Source organism: Agelaius tricolor, unplaced genomic scaffold (assembly GCF_023055355.1).
Source record: "Agelaius tricolor isolate 1412-34295 unplaced genomic scaffold, bAgeTri1.0.p SCAF_4, whole genome shotgun sequence".
Lineage (NCBI taxonomy): Eukaryota > Metazoa > Chordata > Aves > Passeriformes > Icteridae > Agelaius > Agelaius tricolor.
In genome coordinates, this window is record NW_027269264.1 from 43005087 (window position 1) to 43024182 (window position 19096).

The 19096-nt window shown below is 37.2% G+C and overlaps 1 protein-coding gene across 2 annotated transcripts in view; it reads right to left on the reverse strand.

Annotated features, from left to right (window-relative positions):
- PARP8 (poly(ADP-ribose) polymerase family member 8) overlaps positions 1-19096 on the reverse strand; it is a 123232-nt gene that overhangs the window by 44033 nt on the left and 60103 nt on the right. Inside the window, exons 5-12 of one of the 2 annotated variants that reach the window (XM_071425440.1) lie at positions 17790-17860; positions 15355-15432; positions 10744-10838; positions 7429-7489; positions 6299-6389; positions 3404-3470; positions 1902-2027; positions 1275-1379 (exon numbers count right to left, since the gene is read on the reverse strand). In XM_071425440.1, the coding sequence (XP_071281541.1) occupies positions 1275-1379; positions 1902-2027; positions 3404-3470; positions 6299-6389; positions 7429-7489; positions 10744-10838; positions 15355-15432; positions 17790-17860 (694 nt within the window). The remainder of the gene's footprint in view (positions 1-1274; positions 1380-1901; positions 2028-3403; positions 3471-6298; positions 6390-7428; positions 7490-10743; positions 10839-15354; positions 15433-17789; positions 17861-19096) is intronic. The other variant, XM_071425441.1, reaches the window with a different exon arrangement.

Genomic DNA, 19096 nt, shown 5'->3' on the forward strand with positions numbered 1-19096 from the left:
CTCCTATTTACACATGAGCTCATCAATCAAAAAGACAATCGGCTACTCAAGTAGAAGTTAGATCTGTGACCTTACAGCTTTTTGTAAGGTCTTCTATGTCTCAAAACAAACCAATTATTCAGGAAATTATCTTCAAAATGAAATTCACCTCTTATAACAGATTTTCCTTATCAAAATCTGTATTTTCTATGGAATGATCACAGCATGATCCCATGAAAGTTATTGTATTCTGGAAGCAGCATAAGAAATTCTATGTTCAGATCCAATGGAAGATACAATGAAGTACCAGTGAAACTTGGAGACATTAAATTTAATTCAGACGAAAAGGATATTATTTTAAAACCATCCTAATAAACTGGGCACTTTGTGAAAGACAAATTTACCCTTCTTTCTGGTTATAGACAAATTCTACACTTGTACCACCAGAAATGAGAATGTGAGAGACCTAAATAACAAATGCAGGAAGTAAAGAACAAAAGGTTTTTATGAAACAACATTCACACAAACTGTCACATTTCTGTGAGGTTCACATTCCCCTGTCCTTGCAAAGAACCTGTAACAGGTATGCTGAATCATTTTCCTATGTTTTATAAGCAACACCAATCTTTGGAGGTTTTTTCTTTGTTTTGGTTTTTTTGTTGTTGCTTGTTTTGTTTTGCTTTTCTTTGATTTTTTAACCCAAGGGGAGAGAGAGGCTGGCAGGTTTCCCCACCCCGTTAGCAAGTGTTGACAGTGGAGGATGCAGGTGGAGGCTGCTGATTCACTGTAAGCAGCTGGCTCACTCAGAGGGGAGGTAGGAGTGGTGCCCCGGGGACAGAGAGGGTCCCTGCACTTGGGCTGAGCCATCTCTGGACTTAAGCTCCCAAACCAAGAGGAAAAAGAATGGGCTGATTTTGTATTCTGAATAAAAACAAGCCCCAGGCTACAGCCTGTGCTTGGCAGCGGCGCGTTGGTTGGTAGGGAATGGATAAGACTTCTACTCAAAACACTGTCTTTCCTCCTCTACCTTTGAATAAACAATGTTTTGTCATTTTTGGCATTCCCTCCTTTTTCAATCTGAGCGATTGCTGTACTCTAACTCTTTTTCATACTCTGAATTTAGAATGGTAAAATTCATCAAAAAGAAGGAATATTCAAAGAAGCATTCGATTCAAATTCAGTAACTGAATCGAAGGGGTGATCTGTCAACCCTCCACAATCAGGAAAACACACTACAGTAAATAGTCACAACCCTGATAGAGGGAAAATCAGAGCCTGATTCTACATATACTTACGAGTATGAGCAACTGGCAGAAATCGTATTAAATTCAAATTCATTCAAACTATTCATAAACTCTTTCTTACGCTTTCTAATGCCTTTTCTCTTTGAAATTCTGTGCCTGCATTTCAGAAGTGGAAAACATTAATGTAGTCAAATACCGGAGAGGGGAGGGTGCTCAGCATCTTTAAAAATCATTCTTTCAATTATGATCATTCCAGTTAAAAAAAACTAAATATACAAACTGCTGTATAAAGAAGAGCTGGAAAAACAAAGTTTTTTAAAATACACACAACATATGCTATACATATATATGACTTGTATTTTTATTCTTGCTATTCAAGTAAAGATAAAATAGCAATACCAACACAAGTTAAAATAAAACTACTTATTTCCAGTTCTGGTTGTAACATGGCTGTTTCAGAGAGCAGGGCACTGAAATGCTCTGGCTTCTCATAATCTTAGAAGCTGCAACAATACCTAGTTCACTCCTGATGTCATGCAATGCAAGGACAGGAAACCCATGAGGTAAGATATAAATAGAGAACTTCTCTGTGGAGAAAAGTCAAGATTTCACCTTGTGAAGTCTGCTGTGGATTTTGAACAGTTTATGGTAATAACAGCCCATTTTTCTTGCTATTACCTGCGCAATGTAGAAAAGATGTGCAGAGGGGATTTCACCTTTTTGTCAGACACCTTCTTATTGTGCGTACAGTTAGATTTTTCTTTACTGTTCTTCCACTGTTGTGTAACAAATGTCTGCATGATTCTGCAAATTAAGACAGAAAAGAAAGGTTTTCTTATCCCAGCCAGGACGTACTCATTTTAACACTACGGTCTCAGTGGTCACCACGCAGGTGACAACGCAGTGTTCTCACTCTACAGCTGAAATTTTCTGTCATGTATGTGGCAGAACACTGACAGTGTTAGCTACAATAGTGATTGGGTGCCCCAGATCCTCAAAAAGCCTTTTTTTCCCACATAGAACTAATTTAATATGGGACTCCTAATGAGGATACAGTCTGTGTAAAGAATCACTGCAACTGCAAAACTTATGCAGATTATACCTATCATGGAGGTCTAGAGACAAACTGAGTCAAGGGCATCAAATCCAGCTACAGGGGTCTACCTCTCACATGACCACAGGCTACTGCATCTGCATGGCTAAGCAGAATCTTGTTCTCTGACTAATCTGGCAGTGGGGGTCATAATAGTGATAAAAGTCAAGGCTGAATTTGGTGAGAAAGAGAAATATCCCATTGCCATAGCCATGAGGGACCACTGGGCCCATGGGAATTTTTACTCCTGCTCAGTTGTGAGCTGTGCAGCTTTGTTCTTGAAAATGTCGTATGGGAACCTTTAGTAATTACCTGGTGCAAAAATCACAGATGGGGTAAACTGCAAGACATTTTAAGAGAACATTTTGAGGGAGTATTTTTTTTTTTTTCAAAGTCATGTACCATAGAGATTTTAATAAATTACTTCATTTGTAAGAACATGAGAAAGCTGCACTGAATTTCTTAAAACACTAAACAGGATTTTTTTTTTACCTCAGGGGTTTCTTAATGTTGTAATGGTGAGATACTAAAGCCTATATACTTAAAAATTTATCACATGTATAAAAGCATATGCAAAGAGATGACTCAGCAAAATTGTATTAAAAACAGTTGTACTATGACCACATGAAACTGCCAGGTTTTTTGACTATCCTTCCACCTTGTCCTCAAAACATGGATGGCCTAATTTCTGTGGTATATCCTAGAGGCAACCATGAAAGCATAGCCCCCCCAGGGTATGCATGGGGCTCAAAAAGACTCCTGTTTCAGAGGCTTCACCATCTAAGCAGAAACATGAAATTGAACATTCCAAGATATGGTCTTTATACCTTTTATAGATTACTTCCTATAAGGTACTAAAATGACAGAAAACTCTGGCAAGTAACACAAATCAGGTTCTCATTAACAGCTGTCAAATCCAAACTTAATATGGTAAATATTGACTTTTATTTAAAGATAAACAACTTCAAGATACTTTGATCCAACAACAAACCTGACAACATGAATTTTATTCTACTTGACATGGTCCGGTAACTAAAAGAGTGCAATATTTGCCTATAAACATGGGTTTGTACTTTTCTAGACTTACTTTTTCAGCTGATGTCCCAGCCCAAATCTTTCCTTAGTAGAGATCTGAAATACATCCACAGTTGGCACTAGGGAAAAAGGATATTTTGTTGGTATGTGAACTTACAGCAGTAATGACAAACTTGTGACCACCTAAGTCATATTTAAGACCCTCTTCTTTGTGGAGCTTGACTACAGACAATTAAATTGAAACAATGGCAAGGGTGGACATGTCATCTAAGCATATTAAGAAAGAAATAGTCCTTTTTGAAACCTCAGCCAACATAATTTACAATTTTACACATGGAATTCTCCCAAATGTATCTCTTCCCACTCATTTTATTTACAAAAATATGTCGTTTTATACATATACACTATGCAAGTGGCAAGCAGCATCAGATTAAATGTATATGGACCAGCAGTTCATCTCACCTAATATTTTAAACTTTTTTCCCAAGTAAGTAGTCTATACACAGCAGAAATCCTGTGGCTACAAAGAAAGTCCAGACTGAAACTGAATTCATTTGTATCTGGCTTTTGTTTTTGAGGGTATTTTATTACAAGATCAAAAACCATCATATAAGTGCCTGATATGTGAATTCCAGTGGCTAAGAATTGCCCTGAAATGTCCTCAAGGCCTATCCTAACATTGGTATATCCATATTCGTGTCAGAAATTGCAAACGTACAGGGTAAAGGATGGCAATTAGCTAGTGGCATTACAAAAATCCTTCAATAACATTTGCTAGACAGAAGTGGCAGATGGAAGCCAGTACTTGTTGAGAGCCACAGGGCCTCAAGGCAGGACAACAACCAAAGCACAATACAAGCACAAACAGACTGCATAGTTTGTATCACATAAGGTGATAATGAGCTAGGTAAAATAAAAAAGAAATTAAAACAAAAGATTTGGAGTTTGTTCAAATTTTATTAGAAATGGAAAATCAATATTTCGGTATTATTCTGACCATTCAGCAGAATTTTATTCAGAATATCCAAGTTGCACTTTAATTCTGCTTTATGAGATTAAATTTGATAATAAAATACAATATATCTAAGTTTGCCATGCAATTTAACTTAGTTCAAAGGTCAGTAGTTACCTCTCCTCTAATGTTACTATTCAAATAACATCAAACATTAACTCATCTTTTAAAAATAAACCAATGATTTCTTTCAAAAGGGACGCATGATTTCATTAAGTATAGCAATATCTTTGGATTGTCAAATTTCAGACACTCTAGAGGGGGCTGGTGGGATGAGGAATACTTTAAATATTATTATACCTACAACCAGCAATCTTAAAATCTGACACCTAGACCAAAATTTTTGTCTAGACTCCACAATCAGATGAGACATGCCAATACCTCCACTGGCTGATTCATCCTCTCTTAAGACAGGTTTCTAAGGCATGAGGGACAAACTGCCCATGCAGACACTGCTGAGACAAGCTATTAACTAGAAGAACTACATAAAATCAGTATATTACACAGCTACAGGGTGGTGCTCATATCCCCCACCGTGCTTTGCAATATACTGTGTTCCTGTTTCTCGATCAATAGAATGTTGTACAGCAGAAACAGATACAGCACAAAATTCTGGCTCTGTATTCTCAAGAAAACAGAAGAGGAATTCACATAATTAACACAAAAGATGGTGGATCTCACTGTGCTTTGCTAGTAAATAAAGAGACATGGCTGCAACACCAGCTGAGCTCATAAAGCCAACGTCAGCAAAGTTCTTGCCTGTGGCCCTGCTCCTGCCTTTCTCAGAACTCCGGCACTCACACAAGCAGCCAGCTGCAGCACTGGGAACTATGCTTGCTTAACCTTGTCAGAATATATATTCTTGTTACTTCTCATTTCTCGTTGCACGCTGCTCTACATACCTCACCTTCCCATATTTGCTGCACCTCTTTATTTTTTAAATTACATTTTGATAGCAATGTTCTGAACACTTAACACTGCTTCCTGCTATTGCAAATGCATACTTTAAGATTTGTATATTAACAAAAATGATTGAAGTAATAAACCACAGACAAAAAGACCACAGTCAAGGGGAAGAAAAAGATTGGTATAATGAAATGCTTATTTGAATGAACAGAATATAGCTTATAGTTAGAATTGTTGGACAACATATTCTACAGAAATAGCTCACTGGGACGGATTTTGCTGAACAGGACTGGAAATATCTATTTATTTTCCAGAGGCAGAGTTCTCCCACAGACAAAAGCATGAACTGACAGCCTGTACTGCAAGTCTCCAAGTCTGGGCAAGCTATTATCCAAATGAGTCTGATTTGCACTGTAAAAATATATCTGCAGTTGACTCTCATATATGAATGCTTCCAAATCTTCAAAATCAGTTGATTCTTCATGAGCTTGACCATTTCTCTAATAAGGAAACTTTATTCACTTAAAAATTCTTTCAAATCTGAAGATTTCCAGAGGTCACATACTTATGTAGAAACCAGAAGCTGAAAGGGCAATTACCATGGACTGGCTCTTAAAAGCTGCATGAAGAAGGGCATGTTAATGTGCTGCACAGGTCTGTGTAAGTCTTCATTATCAGTCATACCTCATCGGTGCAGATGATGTTTGATTTCAAAAATGAGGAAATCACATATTAGAAACTCTCAATCTTTACTGCTTAACCCTGGTTCCTAGGGGAAGCAGTTGCATCTCAAAGGATACCAGGAAAACAAGTTCCCAAAATCAACCTATGAAACTTTAAATTAGATGCTTGTGTCACTAGGAAGGGCCCAGCCATGCAAATACATGTAAGCCTAATTTCAAATCAATAGGACTCCTCTCAGCAGTAGAAGTCAGCACAAGCAGGATCAAAGATTTGGTAGTAAGTGTCTGCCCCATGGCTCTGACTGAACACTACACAAGCCACAAGAATAATACAAAATTGACCAACCTGGACCATTTAGGTACTGTGTGAGTGAGCAGTGCAGTCGCACTATTATAGGCTCTGTGCGAATTACATCCCAGGCCACAGCAATCTCCTCCTAGTGTAAGACAAAAAGAAACCAACAGACATCATTAGCCATTGTGAGGAACTACTGCTTTTTGTCAGTCTGCCTTAGGGTTGGTACAAACACCATCCATCCATTCACCCAGTTGTTTAGCATCTACTCCAACATAACACATTAGATTCAGGACAAATTATGGCACGTCAACACCCCCCAAAGAGCAGTGTCAGACTACTTCCAATTCTTGGCTGAGGTTTATACACAACACTGCACGTACAGGCAGAGATATTCCCATCTACCAACAGGTACTGCTTCAAAGCTGAGAAGCAAAGGAGCAAAAAAAAAAAAAAAAACCAGAATAGAAACTAGCCCCATAACTAAGGGCTAAGGAAACTTTAGCTCCTTAAAACTGGTCTAAATAATTCAAGCTATGATCAGATTTTCTTAAAAATTTAGTAAGGCTCAATAACTGTTTTATGTGCTGTGTGGATCTGAAAATAAGACATATCTGTGCAGAAGCTAATGATGACCTTAAAAGTTCTCATTTTTGTTCTTTATTATATAGAGGCCAGGAAGTTGCTGCACAGATGAGGTGAGGAAGTGTGAAGCTGAATGACAGCACAACAGCTAGAGAAGCTGTGTTGCCAGCCAAGAAACAGCACTACTGTCCCTTTGCCAGTCAAGCCTCTCTCTAATCACCGTACAGGAGCACTCCTGACAGAGTCCTCCCCCCTTCAGGAGTGTAAGAAGTGCTTTCTCCTGACTCATGCCTAGGTTAGCATAAAAATAATGGTGTTTCGTTTATATTTATTAAAACATTTACCATTCACAAAAAATGTTTGGAAGGAAATACACATATAGCAAATAAAACCCTAACTCAGCATTTTAACAATGTGGTCTAAAAGGGAAGAAAACCTTTCCACCGTGTATTAAATCAATAATGTGACACCCACTTCTGAAGATCAAGTCTCCCAAAAAAAGGGACGGTATCAGTGGTTGTCTAGAGAGTCTGATGTGTAGCGAAATTAAATGGGTATTAATGTTCATTATGTAATTCTGTGATTAGATTACTTACATCAAGAAAGCTAACATCAATATGTAGATCAATATCTACATCATCAATGGCTCCATATTCCCTGAAAAGAAATAATTACATTACATTAGAGCTCTTTAAGATACTCCTCAATCCAGGAGTACTTACAACATGGAAGATTTTATAAAGGATTATTTTATCTGTAAAATCAGAATAGTTATAAAATACACATTTACATAGATTGGATCAATATTCGCAGTGGGTGACCATCTCCTGCACTTAGAAGCTTTTTTCAGAGCATCTTGCTTACACAGGCTTGCTTTTCCACTGATTCCCCCAAAATATCTCTCTATTGCTGTTATGTACTTCTGTCTCACTTATTGCACAGATAAACAAAGAAAAATTAATAGTCACATGCTACTCCCATTTATGACACAAGAAAACCCTTGTTAATTTTCAAAAGTATTTCAGTTAACAGCCAGTAACCTAAGAATAGGCTTCAGATAAACCACTGTAGACAAATACAACATAGCCTAGAGGATGGCATGATATACCTGGGGGATTGCTTCATACATTCAAGCATTTGTTTGTCAAAAATAAAGACTGCCCTGTAATGTGCTCCAGGCAATAGTCACCTGTTTTATCTGTTATGTGTAGTACTGCAAGATTCAGATTTAACAGCTATTTCATTGCCATCTGCAATCTTACATTTAAACTGCAACTTTTCTGCCTCTTATTTTCTGACTCACTCTGACTGCCCTCCCCCAAAGTACTTGAAGACTTCTGAAAAACAGATCTAGAAAAAACTTATTCATGCACCTAAACAAAAATCTGTTTTCCTCTTCATTTACATTACTTAAGTGGGCAATGTTGTAAAAGTACTATCTCAAATTTTCGCAGATTAGCTTTCAGCCACTAGGATTTTTTTAACTTTAAAACTCCACTTCTCTGTTTCTTGTCACAGCGACTTTCATGCTTTTCTATTAAACTTGACTAAGTGCAGAGCAGCAGTTGTGCATAAATCAGTCAATAAGACAGTTTTGAAACAGTAAAATGTAACTGTTTCCTACCAAAGTGACCTCTCAGCTGTGGTAGGGCTGAGTTTGCACTGGAAATCGCTTGAGCTCTTGCAGAGTTTGATGAAGGGAGCCCCTTCCACCAAAATTCAGCAACCCAATGGTTCTCTCTGGTCAGGGAAAACCCAAGATCACTCTCTAGATCAGGTCTGCCCACGCATTGCACACACAGGGCAGGTGAACAGCAGGACAGGGCCTCCTGTATTACAGGAGACTTCCCAGCCACCTTTAGTGATGCTCCAGTGTCACCTCACCCAGAGGTGACTTCCTACAGCTCACTGAAAACCTGGCTTTGAAACAGGGAAGCTCTACACCTACTGAATGGCTTAGCCACTACCCTACCCATCAGTGGCATCATTTTTGTTCACTTTCCAGAAGATGTAAACATTTTTATGGTATCTTAAGTAATTTTTTATGAATGCAGGCTGGTGTTACTCACAAAACTGAGATTCAAAAGGCTGTAAACAAGAAAAATTTTATAAATAAAACTGAGGAATGGTTAAACTAATGGAATAGAAAGATTAGTGAAGAATGAATAAGATAAAAATTAGTTTTAACTGTGACATTTCCATATTCACTTGAAATCCCTTTGCCCCCATCCCACTACTATCCTAGAAGATGGATTTTAGACACATGATGCTAACTCTAGTTTTAATTTCCCAAGCTGACATGAGGAGGAAATCATGTTTTATTCCAACACCTGCATCTTACGATCTGATAGCTTCATCAACACATCTTGAGTTTGAAGCTCCCAGAGGTCCTCTGCCCATAAATTAATAAGCAATGTAAAGAGATCAGCTGGATGGATCACTTTCTCAGGGCTTTTGTGGCCAGATTTCTAAGGGCAGTGGTGAAAAGCATGCAGGTACAGAAACTTCACTTTTGCATGTAAAACTAACTCTGTGACAGCAAAAGATTACTGAAAGGAGGGTCCAATGTCTAGGAAATATCCACTCTCAGTCAATACCCTTGTCAGAAAAACTTGTCTCTTCTTAGAGAAGTGGAGCTGCACAAGGAGGATAAAAATGAACACTTAAAGCTGTGGGGTGTATTTCCAAGAATTTGTAAATATTTTCAGCTGCAATAGAGTGGATAAAGCATTAAAGTTTTACACATGCCAAAAGCAGCCACAGGTGCCAGTTTCTACTAGAGTGAGCTCAAGGGCATCACAGTGTTTCCAGTGAAACAGCTGATTCAATAAAATACATGCATTTAAGTTTTCGAAAGGTTACACATAATGTTTCCACTTTAGGAGTTTGAAGGAATTTCATAGTTACCAGTTTAGCAAATACACATTTATCCATTTCCTAAACCTATATACAGCTATTCAGATTTCGATTCCCCAGGTTCTTGACCTGTGATAAATTTCCATTTAATTTGAAAAGATATAGTACACCACAGCTGTAGGTATGGTCTCTCTTCTTACTTGGTTTGTATGATAACTTCAGTATTTTCCTTGCAATACAGGACAGGTCCGTTACATCTTACCTACCTGTTATTTTTATGGAATTATTAAGATTACGTTGATGGAAAATGAAGTTATAAAATACCTGATGCTTATTAAAATATATACGTGACATGCACTATGGCAGAATTGTACACATTCATGTATGCCCAACAGAATCAGTGTGTAATTACTCTTAGCAATTCACATCTCACCAAGGTTCCACTGCGTCCCTGTGTAGGATACTTTAGATCCCCACAATCTGAAAACTTCCCTAATCTCTGATCAAAACCTAGCTTCTTACTGTCTCTCTCATGATGACAATACTGAGTATTTGATCACTCATTCTACCTACAAACAGCTTTTCTGAAGAAGAAAAACTGTTATTGTGTCTTCTCTCTCTCTTTTTCTAGACTAGACTAGACAAATACAATTCCTCCAGTTCTTCCCTAGGGAAAGTATTTATTAAATCTCTTACCCTTCCTCTTGTTCACCTCCAGGGCAAAATAGAGAATATGACAGAAAAAGAGTTTAACAAGGGTTTAGAGAAATGTTGAATAATAATTTACAAGAAAACACAACTGCCTGACTAGAACTGCAAAAGACGATGTTTTAGAACAGGGCTGTTCTCAGCACAGCTACTTGCAACCATTCTGAACAACAAAAGAACCCCCAAAAACCCAGCACTGACGCTGGTTTGCAATACTCCCTCCTTTGTCACACAACATGCAGAGATGACCAGAAAACACTTGTGCTTTGGCAGTCAGGGAAGGTCCATAGAGAACTCAAAGTCCAAAACATTCAAGGTTCCACAGTACAGAAAGGCCAGTGCCATACCTGAGAGATACTGCATTAGGTCCATAGATCTCTCTCACTGCTGTTAAATCAGCCTCCAGCTGTGGGTGCTTGTGAAGTTCTCCATCATAGCTAACCTATTGGGGAAAGAAAAATTTCTTGGGAGTTCTGTATTTCATTTCTGGCACCTGATTTAGATTATTTACTCTCTGTAAAATATGTTGCATTTAGATTCTTTAATGCCACACTCAGAAAGACAAGTTGAAGCCCTGAGGCCACCTCATCTGCTAAAGCAGTAAGATTTTCAAAGCAGGCACCTCTGCCTTGAAGTGTTTTGAGGTTCTCTTCCTGTTTGCGGGAAGAGAAGCTGCAAAGGACTCATCCATCTGTCCTATTTTGTCCCAGGGTTTGTTCTGGGACACTTGTGTATTTTAAAAATGTTAAGTAGGGTAAGAACCACATGTCCCCAGTCTTGTCATCCTAGTCCAACCATTACAGCACAAAGGTTTGCTCACTCTTGCTTTGTTGTCCCACTCTCATATATACTAGACACAGAATGGCTTGGGCACATGAGAAGCATGAAACTATTCTCTATACCCAGCACTCCAGCATCTAAATTACATTTTTAGCTCACTTACTGGCTACATTCTGCCCACCAGTGCAATTATATCAGATGAAGAAAATAAAATTAAAAGAACAATTTCCCACGTTAAGTATTACACCAGAGAAGGTATAAAGAAGTATACATCTAGACACCAACCCCCCCTTTTTTCTTCAAACTCTACATGAAAAATGGAAAAATTTATGTTTGTGATTATACCAAAAAGCAAAACTTGTGAAATGGTTTGGTTGGACTGTATAAAGTCAAAATAATTAATATCCTTCTGCCTTCTATAAGGTCCAAAATACCTCTTTGGGCATGTAACAATCTATTCATCATCTGTCTATTATTACCTTCTTCTCAAGCAAAATGATCCTTATTGTGTGAACTTAAATCTATGTATTTAGAACAATTAGAATGACAGTAATTCCACAGAAGTCAATGAACTCCCTAGATTTGAACAGATTCAGAAATGAGCATAGGATTTGGTCTGTAGCATTGACAAATTCAGAAAGCAAAGCAGCAGAATGCAATTTATCCCTTTAGACCCACACATTATATATATAACCTTACACAGGAATGCTGCAGAGAATTCTTGTTATTGCAGAGCCACATCCATATGCAGTACTATTTCTTTCATTTGTACACCCAAATCTATAGGAAACCAGTTCTATGACACTTTCAGCTCTGATACTTAGAGATGTGCTTTTCAATTTAATTAAATGTCAGTAGTACTAAAATAATAATCAGATGATCACCTTTTTACATTTGAAAATCAGCAGAAAGTAATTTGATTAGACTTAGACCTAGAATTCTTTAAGTATAAGGCACAAAATTCATCAGCATGGCATGGACATGTCAAAGATATAAATGTTATCCATAACCAGAAGATTATAAAAAAGTATCCTTCCTTGGTTTGGGCAGGCATGTCAGAACAATTTTCCAAGTAGAAGAGCACGGGAAGAAAATTGTTATTGCAATTTTTTTCACTTTAGGTAGGGGGAAACCAATCCTTTTTCCATGCTCATTACTCAAAGAAGAATTCTTTAAAGATGCGTAAGTAATTGCTGTCCTGCTTCCAAAGAAAGCACAGCAATCATTTCACAAATCGTAGCAGTGGTGCACTTGCCACCTTTGTTGGTCCTAAACCAGATTTTTAAATCACTCTTATGTTTCAATAATAGTAAAATACAAAAGGAACATTATGCAGAACACCACACTGCTAAAAATAATGTTTTTTCTAATTTATTTTCTCATGGCAAGAGGCTATAAAGTCAAAAAGGAAATAAAACAGTGTTCTGGCAAATTTTAAGACCACAGTATGGTACTTCCCACCCCTGAATTAGTGCCACAGACATATTGATGTATGCAGAGGAGGCTGTCAGGGTTTTGTATTTCTGCATTTTCAAGTATGTCTTGTAGCAGAAGCACAAGAGACATGCAGAGAGAGAGCCAAAGGCAGTAGTATTTCTGTTTTCATCTCCTGTTCTTATTTGCAAATGTAGAAGATAGTCATCCAAAGAAAGAATTAGTAGAGTTGCAGAAAAAGTGAATATAAAAGCTAAAAAAATCTGGTAACTTTGCTTTGTGATTGAAAGGTCTGTGTTCAGAAAGTCTGTTTTTTATCTGAGACCTTATTCAGATTATTTTACAAAAGGTTGCTTTTTAGAAGGAGATTAAGCGATTTACAAACCTAAATCCCATTGAAAATCAATAGGCCTTAGACTATTGAACCACTTAGCTACTTTAAAGTATTTATCCATTAAATCCTTAGGGAGGATTACAAGCAGGTGTTTAGGAAGTGGATACAAACATTTAATTTACAAGCAAAAGGTTGCATCTTCTTTACACTGCCCATCAAATGCCACTTCCCATCTTCCATGGGCCTTGTTTCATCAGCAGCAGCTCTCCTGCCTTTCCAGCTGCAGCCACTTGGAAACGCTAAGAATTACCCTGACCTCCATCCTTCCCAACTGTACTGCACACAGTTGCACTGGCATCTCTCCCATCTATTTGTTAGAGTCAGTATTTCTGCCCCCTCTCTCTGGGGGCACCTGACTCAAAGGAAGGAACTCTACAATCCCTACAACTCCTACAGTCCCTCTGCTTGAAAAAGGGTTGGTTTTTTTTGCCTTTCAAGGGACTTTGCTCATTACCTGATTTCCTATTTATTTTCTGAGTCCTCAGTGGTTTTTTTTAACTCTAAATGTCTTCATTAGACTTCTATCTTTTTGACCATGAAATTTTAAATTGGAAATGTCCTTTTTTCCTCTTTTTAAATACACTTTCTGTGATGCCTTTTTTCTTTTCTTGTTCACCGTATTTTGTTTATGGATATTTTATATTCAAAACAGTAATAATCAACTGATATTTTATTTTTATTACAGACCTGATCTTTTTTTGCCAGTTATTCCTTCAATTAAATGTACTACCTCATAGCAAAGACAATGCAATATAATCTAGTTTCCATTTTAATATCAGGCACTTAAATTCTAACCAGTCTTGTCTATTACACAGGTCTTTTATGCCTTGCAAAATGCTGTACTGCTATCTGTGTTCATAACTCACAGGCAGTGCTAATATTTATTAATCCATTTGGGCATTGCCAGGGATCTGAAGGACCAAATGTATCAGCCCTGGTACAAGAAATAAGCACTCCCAGCTGTTTTTTGCCTTTTCCTTCACCTTCAGGTTACTGCCCTTCCTTCAGAGTTGAAAAATGAAGCGAGTACACACAACTCATCACTACAGGACAAGATCAGAAGCTTTTTCCTCTCAGGCAGATTAAAATAAAACATCTCTCTTTGCAGTGAATTATGTGTATGGTCCTCCCCAGCACTCCCCAGCATGGGGCTGTAGGAGTCAGCAGCTGAAGGGAGGCAATTCCTGCAGTCATTTCTAAAGCGAACATTTGTCAATTCCCCATGTTGGCTATTTCAAACAAAGAAAATAAATCACTTCAGTTCAAGCTTCAATATAACTTTTAATAGCTTTTCAGGGGCATGGTGTCGTTTTTTTGTTTGTTTGTTTGTTTGTGGGGTTTTGTTGGTTTGTTTTTTTTTAAATTGTACAGAACCTCAACATGAATTTTGTGTGCTAGCCCCACTGCACTGTTGGCTCTGCAGGAGAGGAGGCTCAGCGATGTCCTGCTCATCAGCATCCCACGCTCTCTGCACCGACCCACCCCGCTGGCACTGCTGCCGTGCTCCTGCAGCCTTGGCTCTGCACCCAGGGCACGGATGGCTTCAGCCTCAAGGCTGAGGTAAGGGACAACCTTCACAAACAGCGACCGTAATTCACTAAAGTGTTCATCAAAATAAACAGTTCTAATAAACGTAAGCGAGGAATGACTCCTTGGGGCAACACTGAGGCTACAAAACAAGAGACATCAGAATAAAGAGACTAGCAGCGCAAAGCACACTGCAAAAGAAAAAGGCATGAAAAGATTTTATTGCCCAATACACAAGAGAATGCAAGAATTAATTCTGCTGAGGGAACAAGAAGGAAAGACACAGAGCAGTGCAATCATCTAAAATATGCAGCATTTTTCAAGGTGAATTTTACTCTAGAGCTCAGAAAAAGAATGGACTATTGCCTAGACCAAAATTGTTTTGTAATAACGATTTTCACCATAAAAATGCAGTGCTCTTTAGTTTATAAAATGGATTCTCCAGAAAGGAAACAGATCTGGATTCAGTCTGACTTCCCATTTGTTTTAATAATGGGGTAAAAGCTTTACAGAGTCAGTTATCTGTTTCCTGGAAGTAAGCAAGTAGCTTCTATTTTCAAGGTTTCTGAGGGGTATTTGCTTTTTCCATTTTTATAGCTTTGCAAAAGCAAGCAAAGTGATGTTATTTTGAAAATGTTGCAATTATAACTTTGAACACATTCAATATTTATGCCATAAAATGCTATGTACATATATACACATGCCACTCTACTCAACTGAAAAAAACATAAGAAAAACAATATTATAAATTAATAATGGAATGAACATAAGAACTCTCAAATATTACTTTCCTGGAACTTGTGCAAAAAATTTCCTGCATTACCTGTCCTCCATAATAAAATTCCTCAGAGTCATTATCTCCTTCAGAGTCCTCTTCAACTGTGCTGCTGTGTCGTGACTCCTTAATGGAAAAGGAAAGTTAACAATGATAAAAACAATGTTGACCTTACATGTACAGATCTAAATGTAACTACAGGAATTATGCTTTTATGAATAAACTCATAGCATCCTTTCTTAAGAGATCTTTTTGTATAATTTTTCCAGAGGACCCATTTTAAGAATAATGAAATATCACATGAAAAAAGCACCTAATATAGGGTACATAAAAACACCTTGAATATATGTTGGAGAAATAATACTTGTGTGGTTAGAAACACAGCATGGTATTTTAAAGAACTGGAAAATCCTTGTGTGGATACTTCACTCTGTGCTTTTGCTAAACAAAGCCTAACTTTCTCATCAAGACTGGTTCTGGACATAGATATTTTGGTGTGTCAGCAACCTACTACATCTTTATTTTACTTTATTCTCATAATTAAACCCTAATAGTTTCAGGAAACAAGTCCAAACATGGAATATCTTATGGTTCCTTCTGTGAAAACCTGACACTCTGCTGCTTAATTATTATTTTTTTACAGAAGTTCCATCCTAGTGCTAGGAAAGTTGCAAACTTAATTTTCTGAGTAGCTCTTCTCTGAGACAGTGAAAAGTAAGGATTAGAGAGTCTTATGCTTACCTAAGTAAAACCTGCTCCAAATAGGCTGCTTTGTGAATAATATCAAGTAAACTGAACTGATCCTGCTACTGACTGCAACTCAGCATGAGATAAAATGTTATATTCTGTTTCCCACCACTAGAGCCTTTACTTATAATTATATAATTGCTTGAGAGAGTAATTCTTGTTTCCCACAATGCATGTGTTATTTCTATTCCTATGGTGACTAGTAGCCCCTAAAGGATGCCTATTAAAATCATCATTCTTCACTTCAGCCTGAAGGTAATGTATTCAACCCCTTTTTTCTTACTCATTTTCTACACAGACATGCCATAATGGAATAGAAATCAGAAATATTAATCAAAAAAGCAAAAGTTACCCTTAAATTCCACAGCCATAAATGTCAGTATGTATATGCACTTATCACCAATTTCTGTGGTCAGATATTGTAATCCCATTTACTACCTCTGCCTCTAAATTCCTACTCTATTCACTGTATGTATACATACAGTGCAAAGGTGTATTTACCCAATCTCATGGCAATTTCTGCCATGACATGAAAAATAATTTCTGCTTCTACTTCACTGAAAATAGATTAAAAAAAACTTTAGTCTTCTTTGTTTTATAATAAAATTGCTTCAGAGGGAAGGATGTTTCAAAACAGAAATCAACTGAACAAAAATTCCACACAGAACTCTCACATTAGAATTGTGACAAACCCATCATAACCTAACCAAACCTTGAACTGCCTAGCCAACAGAAATCATCAGTTTTAAGAGATTTTTTTATAAAGGGGTTTTTCTCAGTACTTTCACATTTAAGTACCTGATTCAACTAGAAACAAAATAGAAGCTCAAATTCAGTCCCACAGAAGCTAACTATATTTCAGGCTTTTAAAGAAATGGGTAAATTCTTCCCACACTTGTTTTTCTTATGTTCACAGAGCACTGAATACAATGATGAGGCAGAAGAAGCAAAGTATTTTCAGTGCAGATTTTCACGTCAAATGACATCTCATTTACTAAAACACCTGATACACATAGCATCCAGGCATGCTTACCTCCCATTTCCAGAGCACTCAGCACCCACCCTTACCAAAGGAAGACTTTAGGTCAAGCACCTGAAGTCCTGACAATGCTCAACCCCCCACTTGAGGCAGGAGCCTTTGTGGTGCCTTCTTTGAGGCCATGACATGGCCAAGCCCCAAGTGCGGATTTCACCTTTGTGCCTCTTCTTCCTCAGCAAAACTGGTCAGAGAGCTGTGCAAGAGGCATGGGGTAAATGCCACTGGCCCTGGAAGACCCTAACACTCAAGACCCTGTTCATGTGGAGAAGATCCTACACAGGTCTAGAGTCTGCAGTGGGATTGCTGGGGGATATATGAAGGAGCACTCAGGAGGAAGTCATTGAGATGAGGTCTTATGTGCCAGAGTAGGTTAAAAGGTAATGGAATCACTATCTACCTTTCCAGGAGAGCTGTATATCTAGGGCCAAAAGAGTCTGTAACACTGTTGGACAAAAAATGAAACACCAAAAACATATTTCCTACAATAGAAGGAGAATCTCTATCCCAACTAAGTGAATTGCTGGTTAATCCATTTATGAAACCCAGAGAAATATGGTAACCTTCTAAAACATGTAAACATGCACAGATTGAATAAGCACATTTTGATAGGAAGTCTATGTTAAACGTTCATATTCTATTATTTTCTTTTGTTCCTTAAAATAATTTCTGTTTAAATATGCATACAAGAAATACATACCTCTCCATTCTCCCTCTGTAATTTTGACTTTATGGATAAGCAATAGTTGACATCATTGGTTTTTCTTAATTCTTGAACAAAAAAAAAGGAAAACAAGGAACATACATGTGGAAAAAAAAGTGAAAGTAGTTTTGCATATGCAGACTTGGAATTCTTAGTTGCAGTAGTAGAGCAAATAAGGAACAGAAAGTTACAGATATGAAATACATCGAAGAGTTTACAATGCAACAGTCTAAAATTAGGAAGCCTCTACTTCCCAGAAGACTTTTTTAAAGTGTGAATAGAACTCAGCTGATCCATCTAGGACATTTGTTTTTCCCAATTTCTGATTTACAATTTAGTATCATTCATTAATTTACTGTAATTTATTAAAAAAATGAAAAATCAAACCCCTCAGGAAAACAAAATCTTCTATATAAAGGACAGGTTTTTACTGTATTGTAAATTACAGGCTTAATTTCTATTCAAAGTAAAGAAATATTTGCAAGTAAAATTTATCTCAAACTTCTGATGATAATAGCAAGATTGTGTTTGTGTGCCCCTGCAATAACTTCAGTAAGATTATTCTTGATTTACATCTGTATTAATGAGATAGAGAGTAAAGATCATACTTGTTCCCCAGTAGAATTCAAAATAATTCTCTGTTATGCAAAAAAAGAATAATAATAATAATAATAATAATAATAATAATACAAAGTCAAGTGTTCCTATCTGAAGACCTGTCAGAATTAAGAGTGCTCTTGCAGTTTATTCTGGAGCCTGAAATAATCAGAGAATTTGTCTTCTAGAATCTAAACTGTCTCCATGAAGTGTGTGCACAAATCTCTATTAAATACAATACAAATGTGTCTGTATGTCTCACAAGCATACCCTTTCATGTATCAAGTACTTTTTGAAAATAAGGAAATAATTTATAATGAGAGGGCCCCCAAAATCATTTGGGAAAAAACAAATCATTTTTCTATAGTGGAATTTAGTGAAACAGCTGAACCATTTCCTGAAATAATTCACCAGAGGCAGTAGTAGTTACAGACTGTTTCATCTGCAGTGGTGAAGATTTAGTGAAGTTTTAAGCAAGTGATCATGAAAACTCATAATTGGAAAGTATTAAGCATCTCTAGCTGTATTCAAGGGGAATTGCTCTAGCACAGGCTGCAAGACATTAAAAGCAAAAATACATTCTGCACACAATTGTAGTGATCCCCAGAAGAAATATTTTAATTTCTTCTATTCTGAAATGTTGGACAATTTACTAGAACAAGCCCAGAGAAAATAGCAAACTGTACAGCTGAACCCTTTAACATCGT